At 45.4% G+C, this 9223-nt stretch overlaps 1 protein-coding gene across 1 annotated transcript in view; it reads left to right on the top strand.

Moving 5' to 3' along the window:
* The window catches only part of MYOF (myoferlin), a 160916-nt gene that overhangs the window by 53919 nt on the left and 97774 nt on the right, over positions 1 to 9223 (top strand). Inside the window, 7 exon segments of the mRNA XM_007471569.1 lie at positions 2309 to 2472; positions 3119 to 3247; positions 6169 to 6231; positions 6317 to 6367; positions 7864 to 7894; positions 8369 to 8484; positions 9129 to 9217. Coding sequence (XP_007471631.1) covers positions 2309 to 2472; positions 3119 to 3247; positions 6169 to 6231; positions 6317 to 6367; positions 7864 to 7894; positions 8369 to 8484; positions 9129 to 9217 — 643 coding nt within the window.

The following is a 9223-nucleotide window of genomic DNA, read 5'->3' as shown; positions in this document are numbered from 1 at the left end:
CTGGGCCCGTGAGCCATGGCCGCTGAGCCTGTACGTCTGGAGCCTGTGCTCCGCAACGGGAGAGGCCACAGCAGTGAGTGGCCCGTGTACCGCAAAAAAAAACCAAAAAAAGAATAGGGAAGAGGAGGCCCAGATTATCACGCAGAGGTAGCTATTCTCCGCCTGTGGCTTCTGTGGGGTTTCCTGGTGTCCTGACAAAGATGTTGAGGAACTAGGAGCACAGCATCACCTTCACCTGCAGCCTGGTTCTAGATCCAGTCTTAAACCAGTGAGGGAGGGCAAAGATGTGGTCTTGGTTTTAGCTCAGCTCCTAATAACCTAACAAGTTGCTTCAGCTTTCTGGACCTCAGTTTTTCTACCACTAAAATGGGGTGAGGGGCAAGTTAGATGAGGATCTTTAAGGTCCCTTCTAGTCTAAATTCTGCGGTTCTGTGACTCCTTGAAAGACTGAAGTGTGGCTCCAGAGAATGTTGGGTCAAAAGAGCCAGAGGGCTGAGGAACAGAGCGGGAACGCACACTTGATGAATTGGAGACAAAGAGGAGGGCCTCGAAAGACCCTGAAAATATTTAGTCAGAGTGCCAGCAGGAGAGCTGCACAATTCAGAGAGGTATGCGTGGGCCCTAGTGTCCAATGCCATGGAAGGTGAAGCATGAGGATTCAGAAAAGGGCCCTGAGCTTAGCAAGAAGAGGTTCACGGTTGACCTTTGCAGAACAGGTGCCGGGCTTAGATGGGACGAGAATGAATGGAGGGGTGGTGAGGGGGAAGTTTCCTCCTGGACTAAACTCTGAGGCAGTACATTGGGGGGACCTTTTACTTCCTTGTGGTTGCCCCTTTCTTACTCTAGGCCCTGTCCCCTGTGTTGCTCACTTGCTGCCCCCCACCCCTGCCCCTTAACTGCTTGCTAGGAAGTGCTCCAACAAAACTGACTTCTCAACAAACTAAAAAAAAAGAAGAAAAAGGAAGAAAAAATTAATTTGTTGGGTTGTGCTTTGTGCCAGGCACGGTATTAAAGGCCTTGCATATAGATTAATTTTATTTTTACAATAACCTAGTGGTAAATACTGTTATTTCCCCCTTTTTACAAATGAGGAAACTGAAACAGAAATTAAGAGACTTACTCAGACTCACATAGCTCAAAACTGGGTTCCATCCCAAGCAGCATGACTCCAAAGCCCAAGCTTTAAGAGCCGTGCTACACGGCGATTTGATGGAACTAATTCATACTATGATGTGAGTGACTGGCCGATGACTCCATATTGAAATTGTCTCCTACGTGATTTTGCATTGTAAAGAAGGAGATTCAAGATCCAAAGGTAGGGAGTGCAAATGCTGGTATTTTTCAGACAAGGTAGTTAGTTGGTCTTCTAGTCTCTCTTAAATTATATTGTACAGATTACCAGGAGTTCAAACTTTTTGTCTATTAAGAAAAAAATAACTGAAGTTTGTCATTGAGTTTTAAGGAGTTTGTGAATAGTAAAAAGGGGAGATATAGAAGGCAGAGTTGATTTTTGTTATGTTGTGTGTATCTGAAGGCAGAGGGGCGGTCCCTGTGGGGAAGGAGCCACTGGAGGTACTTGAAAGGGGGGACATTTAAGGGGTCCCCAAAGAATCAGCAGGGAGTGGGATCTCAGGCATGGGGAGGGGGTTCACTTGAAACACATTTTCCCCCTGAGTGTGAAGAGAAGCTAGGGGACAGATGTGTGTGGAAGTGGCAGACCAGGAGGATGAAGGGAGTGCATGATGGCCAGCTTGGTCTCCATGGCAAGAAACTGGGGGTGAGTTTCTCATCTGCCATGAGGGTGGAGAGGGCATTTGAGAATCAGGAGGGCTCAGGCGGAAAGGAGACAGTACAAAACCTCATGAGTAAAGATCTAGAGAAAAGCTCTGTAGTGGGAAGGGTGGAGTTGAAGTATGCCCTGCAAGGCTTCAGCTTCCCCCCGGCATTTCCCCACCTTTTTGCCATCCTACTACAGGGAGGCCCCTGACCTCAGGCAGGGCTCCCAGGTCAGAACTGAGTGATTCCTGGCTGGGTCCATTCGCACCATCTCCTCGCTCTCCCCATGGCCTCTGACGTTCTCCCTGTCACCCTGAAGACAGCCTGAATGAGTGCTCTGACGCACGTGAACACATTTTCCTAAGACGCCGTATCTGAGTCACAACTCATCCCAAGTCAGTGTCACCAAGAAGTGTCTCCTTCACCTGCTGCCTCAGGAACATGGAAAACCCTCTTGGGTGCAGGAAACCAGAGTGTTCAGACGCATGCAGGGTGAGGGCCGTCTCTGACTGATCCCTTTTTGGTGTTTTAGGAGAAGAGGAGGCTGGTGGTGATGAGGACGGGTTGGACAGTACGGTCAGGGGCCCAGGGCCCAGGGGGCCGGGCCGGATAGTGTCGGAAGCTCACCTTGCCCGGAGGCTCACAAAAGGGAAGAACAGCCGGTGGATGCTGTCCAACAAGCCACAGGACTTCCAGGTAGGAACAGCCCGTGGGGCCGTATTCCCGATGTACCAACACTGCGTTGTCCAGCTTCTGGCAATTGTAGTGTTGCTGGAAGAGCTTCTGCCTGTGGGCAGTGGCTCAACTAATAAAAAGAGATGTCAGGGCACAAACCCAATCAGAAGAGCTCCCCGTCTTTCTTCTGCAAGCAGCAGTAGATGTAGTCAATCCACATGAGGCTCTTCAGGGAAATAAAATCCCCTTTGGTGGTAGGAAAGAGCTAATCAAAGAATAGACTCACAGGTATTGTGATTTTCACAGCTCTGGCGACTTCCTTGGGAGACAGCCATGGAGTGAGTTGGTACCTCTCAGGGCTCAGGAAGACCAAGTAGGAGGCTGGGGTCTGAGCAGCAGCCTCCGTCGTGTCCTGTGCTTTCCTGGGCCAGCTCTGGACTATTGCAACCCCACTACTGATCTTGGTTTGTGCAACCCAATCCCAGTTCCCATCATGAGAATGAGCGCAGGTGGCTGGCCCCAGTCCGCAAGCACAGGACATTGCAAGGCTGCGCTGGCCTGGTTTCAGCAGTCCTGACAGGTGAACGAGCTGAGGCCACAACCTGAGGATTCTCTTACCTGCCGTGCTGGGAAAGGCTCAGTGACGACTCCCCTCCTGTGCTTGCAGATCCGTGTCTGGGTGATCGAGGGCCGGCAGTTAAGTGGCAACAGCATCAAGCCTGTGGTCAAAGTCCACATCTGTGGCCAGACCCACCGAACAAGAATCAAGCGAGGGAACAATCCGTTTTTTGATGAGGTAAACAGGTGAATGCATGTCCTGCTCTGTGAGTCTGTTTTATTTATATGCACCTTCCCGGCTTCCACCCACCTCTCGCCAGTTCCCTGTGGGAGGGGAACACCTGTGCACACACGGTAACAAAGTTCCGGTGTTAAACGTTCTGCTCTAAGAACCACTGGCTCTTGAAGTCAAGTGGCCTGCTTTGTCGCTGGTTCTCAGAGCTGCCAGTGTCTTACCGGTGGTTTTGCAACAACTTCTGGAGGGAGACCTTTCTAATGGGTCCTCGCAACCCTTACGATGGAGCACACAAAGCACTTACACCTGCCTTTGCTCTTTTTAATTAGCAGATGTCTCTGAGGGGTGACTCCATGTAACTAAGTAACCTGATCTTCAAAGGTGTCAAAACCTAGTTGACTATAAAAATAATATAGGTTAAAAAAAGCAATTATAAGCAAAAAGGGTTTTTTTTCCTCCATACTGAGGTTGTACCCTGTTCTGTTGACCTCTTCTGCAGCACTCCTCAAAAATACTGAATACCTTGACAGTTGTCTTCAATGCCACAAAACTCCATGTTTAGGACTCTGAAGAGAAATGATAAGTTTGGGGAATTTTTCGGAGTCCAGCCTTACTCTGCTGAGGAGATGCATTTCTGAGGTTCTTTGGGTCTCATGCTCTGGTCTCTGAGGCCAGACCTTTGGTACCACAGGTCCTCTTAGTTCCCTATAGCTTGTAATCCCAGCCCTGGCTCTGGTGTTGGTTTTTTTCTGACCTCTATTCACAAAAGGAACCGGTTTCTTTCATGTGGTGCTCCTGTTTCTTTCCCTTTGTTCAACCTGGACCCCAGCTTTTCAAAGGCCCCGTCTTATTCTCACCTCTAACTTCTTAGATGAATTGCAGGCAACAGCAGGCAGCTAGGTAGTGTCAAAGCTAACACAGAGGTGGGTGCATATGGAGATGGGGCACTGGAAGTGGACTTCGGGAAAGGCTGGGAGAGAGTCACGTTGGAGGACAAGACAAGATTGCAGGGAGGATGAGATATGGGACGACTTGACGCCTAGAGCGTAGGACCCATCCAAGTGTTTATAATGCAGGACAACTATTTACTCAACCTCATTCTGCAGGAATCTCCAGCTCAGAATTTTCCATTTTAATGAATTCTTTTGAGATTAGATCTCTTGGTAAAAGGGAAGAATCAAATAACTGATTCTCAGACCAATTCATAAATCAATAAAAGGATTTTACTAAAAATTCCCTAGTTTGCACACATATTCTTAACCAAGTGATTAAACTTGGTATCACCAGTAATGGGACAAATGGACATGTGTGTCCTGATGTGATATAATGTAAGTAATCATCATCTGTGTCATTTCTTATCCAATGGTCAACTTGAATCTAACAATGAGGAAAAATTGACAAAAATCCAGATTGTGAGATATTCTGCAAAGCAACTGGTCTTGATAGAAATAAACAACAAAAATAAGCCAGGAGTATTGTTCTAGATAAAAGGAAACTAAAAAGATACAACAACCACATACGATGTAAGACCCTTGAGTGAATCCTAGATTTATTTATTTATTTACTTACTTATTTATTTTATTCTAGATTAAAAAAAGCTAAAAAGAACTTTTTTCAGGAAAATTGTAGAAATTTGAAAATTGACTATGTTACATGTTAAATTTCTTGGGTGTGATAATTATATTATGGTTTTATGAAAAGATATCCTTGCTCTTAGGAGATGCATGCAAATGTATTTTTAAGGAGTGAAGTGTTATGTGATCTAGAACCTTCTTCCAGATAGTTCAGTTAAAAAAAAAAGTGACAAAGCCAAAAGCTAGTGTCCCAAAACGATGCCAATTGGTGAACATAGGTGAAAGATGGTGTTTATTTACAGTTTTCATTTTTTTCTGTGAATTTGAAACATTTCTAAGTGAAAAGTAGAAACAAGTCTCAGTTTAAGTAAATGCTTAGTCTCTCTCTTAGGACGAAAGTTTATTGGCACATAAACTTTGGCTTTATGGTACAACTTTTTTATACCCAATTTTCATTTCCCAGGAATCAACCTTAAACTTAACTGTAACAATGAGTTAAAATGTGGTCTCTACCGACTCTACTGAGGCCCTAACATTATCTAATGGGCAGAGTTGGCTTTAAAGCTGTTTTGTTAGAAAGAACAAAATTAGAGTCACTGGATAGAAACAATAGTGCTAAAAATGGAAGAGAATTAACCTCAGCTTTCCAGACATGCAAGCTTTAAGCACGTGAAATAACCTTAGATCTCTTTCTCCTTAATTAATTAATTAATTAATTAATTTTTTGGCTGCGTTGGGTCTTTGTTGCTGCTCAGGCTTTCTCTAGTTGCAGCGAGCGGGGGCTACTCTTCATTGCAGTGGCTTCTCTTGTTGTGGGGCACGGGCTCGCGGGGCACGGACTCTAGGCACGTGGGCTTCAATAGTTGTGGCAGGTGGGCTCAGTAGTTGTGGCTTGTGGGCTCTACAACACAGGCTCAGTAGTTGTGGCCCTCGGGCTTAGCTGTTCCATGGCATGTGGGATCTTCCTGGACCAGGGCTCGAACCCGTGTCCCCTACATTGGCAGGCGGACTCTTAACCACTGCGCCACCAGGAAGTCCCTGCCTTAGATCTTTAGTTAGCTACTAGATATCTGGTCCCAAATGAACAATTTTATTTAGTTAAAAAAACACTACAGTTGTTACTTAACTTTTTTTTCCTTATTCTGACATGCAGAGTTTACGTTGAAGCTCGTGGCACTTAACCTGAGGGCCTTTTCCAAGGTCCTTCAGTGGGTTCATGTGGTCACACCTAATTTGGGGTTGTGTCTTGTGGTTTTTTAGGAAGGCCCCCCCCCAAATTGTAGCATCAGATCCCACTAAGCCTTAGACTACCCCTGCTGACATTCAAACATTTTTCTCTCATTTCGACAGTTATTTTTCTACAATGTCCACCTGACTCCTTCTGAATTGATGGATGAGGTCATCAGCATTCGGGTAAGGGGGCCACGGAGTAGGAGGGTAGCGCTCACTAATTGCCAGATGAAGCCGATAATCTTTTCACTGCTCTCCTTTCTTCCAGGTTTATAATTCCCATTCTCTGCGGGCAGATTGTCTGATGGGGGAATTTAAGGTGGGTGTCAACTGTCTGTTTCATTCACCTTACATCAGAGATGGGCACTTTCATAATGAGGAATCTGATTCCTGGCCAGGTCTCAGGATGCCCATCTTGGTGACATCTTAAGGTTATGTGTAAGGCATTGATGCTGTGATTGTTGTTGAAGGCTTGACATGAATGCCTTGGGCGCTAGAAGCCAGTTGAATGTCCTCTGACCTGGGTCTAGTCAACTTCCAAAGTACAGCACTTACCAGTGTCCTAAAGCAAGATGCCCAGAAACTGGCACACCAGAGCCCTTCACAGAGTTCCTGCTGTGGAGGGAAGCCAGTGAACTGCTACAAAGGGAAGGGTGCTTGACTGTGGCAAGAAGCCCATTACCCAGCTCCACTTGCCAGTGGCCCAGAGCTCTATCTACAAAGCCAGTTACTGTAAACCTGGAGTATGAAAGGCAAGCCAAACCAGGGAAGAGAATCAAGATGCTTTTCCAAGTAACTCACACTGCAGTTAACGACAAAGACTTGGTTGGTGCCTTCTCAGCAATTCTATGTGGAATGGGCTGCTTTTTTAAAAAAATTATTTTAATTTATTTAATATTTTTGGCTGCATTGGGTCTTTGTTGCTGTGCGCAGGCTTTCTCTAGTTGTGGCAAGCGGGGGCTACTCTTCATTGCGGTACATGGTCTTCTTATTGCGGTAGCTTCTCTTGTTGCAGAGGACAGGCTCTAAGCGCATGGGCTTGGTAGTTGTGGCGCACAGGCTTAGTTGCTCCGCGGCATGTAGGATCTTCCCGGACCAGGGCTTGAACCCGTGTCCCCTGCATTGGCAGGCGGATTCTTAACCACTGCGCCACCAGGGAAGCCCTGGGCTGCTTCTTGAAGGAAGGAGCTCCCAGTCATTAGAAGTCCTAGAAGATGATCTGGGTCTGGCAGACCTGTGTTCATACACTGTCTGCCACCAACTAGCCACGTGTCAACCTCTGTGATCCTTAGTTTCTTCATCTGTAAAACGGGATCATTGTGAAGACTATGTGAGATAGGATATATAAAGCACCTAGCACAGCACTTGGCATACTGAAGTGCCCAATCAGTGGGTATATTAGTATTAGCATTAGCATTAATCAGTTGGAGAAAAAGGAGGAGGAATACTGGATAGGTGACTTCCCATAGGGTGACCAAAGTCCAGGTTTGCCTGAGACTGAGAGGTTCCACAGAATGTGAGACTTCCTGTGCTACTGGAAAAGTCTCAAGCAAACCAGGACACATGGGCCACCATGTCTCTTCCAGCTCTAAGACTAGCTCATTCATTCAAAATGATGGATTGAGAGCCTTCTATGTGTCACACATCAGGCCAGGCATTGGGTATGCAGAGAGGGTAGGATGGAAATGTTGGATCTCAAAGAAATTTGTCTAGTCAAAAGCCTTATTTTTAAGTGTAATAATAACGATGGTTTCTAGAAGTGACAAAACTGATTTTAAAATCTGTTTGAACTACTTTAAATTATTTCTTCCCCAGATTGATGTCGGATTCATTTATGATGAACCTGGTAAGTAATGTTCTCCCATGAACTTGAAGACTCTGAGAATCTAGAAAATTTGAGGGATCAGGGAGAATCAAAAAAATGTTTTTCTTGATTGAGAAGAGGAAAGGATACTTAGTGGGAATTATGGTAGTAGCAGTTTAGCACGGATGGCTTTTGTTTTTTTTTTTAGTGGTAATCATCCAAATAGTAACGAACAGATAATTTCTCTTTTGTTGAGGGTATTTTAACCTTATCAAAATCAATTTATAAAGCCAGTGAATAGAGCTTAGAGTCTTGTTTAAGTCACACCAGGGCAGGACGTGGGTGGGGAGTTAGGGCAAAGCAGAGGACATTTAATATAGAGTCTCAGCTGGGGAATTTGGCATGTCATGAAGACACATTGAAGGACATGCTTGTTTATCTTACCACAGATGAAATCACAGACCTGTCAGCTTCTCTTTAGAGTATCCCAGTCCTTTTACGCCTTCTTTATTTTAGGTCATGCTGTCATGAGAAAATGGCTTCTCCTCAGTGACCCTGAAGATGCCAGCTCGGGTGCTAAAGGCTACATGAAAGTCAGCATGTTGGTCCTGGGAACCGGAGATGAGCCTCCCGTGAGCCCCAAATTCTCTACCCTCTACATCTTTTCCACTAAAAAAGAGGGCTAGGAGTTAAGCCAGTGGACACCAGTAGTTGTGAAATGGAGCCCAGCTTTCAATCAGTAACTCCAACCCTCCAGTTCCTCCAGTTTTCCAGAAGTTGTTCTTTTCTTCATGACAGAAGTATTATTCCAGCTCACTTAGGCTCCTTCCTGGTGTCTGAGTGGGTTTTTCATTCAGTAAAGATACGTGTGTTTTTAAGACTTCCCCGCATCACTGCATCTACAGAGCATGGCTCCCTTGTACAATCAGGCATTGCTCCCTAAGGGGACAGTTGTTATTCTAGAAAATTGGGCAGCAAGCCAGTGGCCAGAAAGAAATGAGAAGAACTTCAGGAGCTATCTCTCTTTCTCTACTATTTAGTGCTCAGAAGATTACAGAAGGACACATTATTTTCTTGCAGTGTATTGATCAAAGAAACATGAGCATTGATTTTGTAGAGCACTTTTGAGATTGAATTGGTGCTGAACTCTTAAGCCCGAAACACAGGGAATCCTAATGAAAACAGTTCTGATTGGTTTTATTTTATAAGCACCAATTTGGCTTCTTCAAGCTCTGCTTTCCTCTGTGTATAATTTATCATCTTGTGTCCCCAATAGCCTGAGATACAAGATCGTGGTAATGACAGTGATGATGTGGAGAGTAACTTGTTACTTCCTGCTGGCATTGCCCTCCGTTGGGTGACCTTCCTGCT

The sequence above is a fragment of the Lipotes vexillifer genome, unplaced genomic scaffold, assembly GCF_000442215.2.
Source record: "Lipotes vexillifer unplaced genomic scaffold, Lipotes_vexillifer_v1.1 scaffold325, whole genome shotgun sequence".
Classification (NCBI taxonomy): Eukaryota; Metazoa; Chordata; class Mammalia; order Artiodactyla; family Lipotidae; genus Lipotes; species Lipotes vexillifer.
Note: the sequence above shows the minus strand (reverse complement) of the source record. Positions and strands in the feature narration are given on the sequence as shown.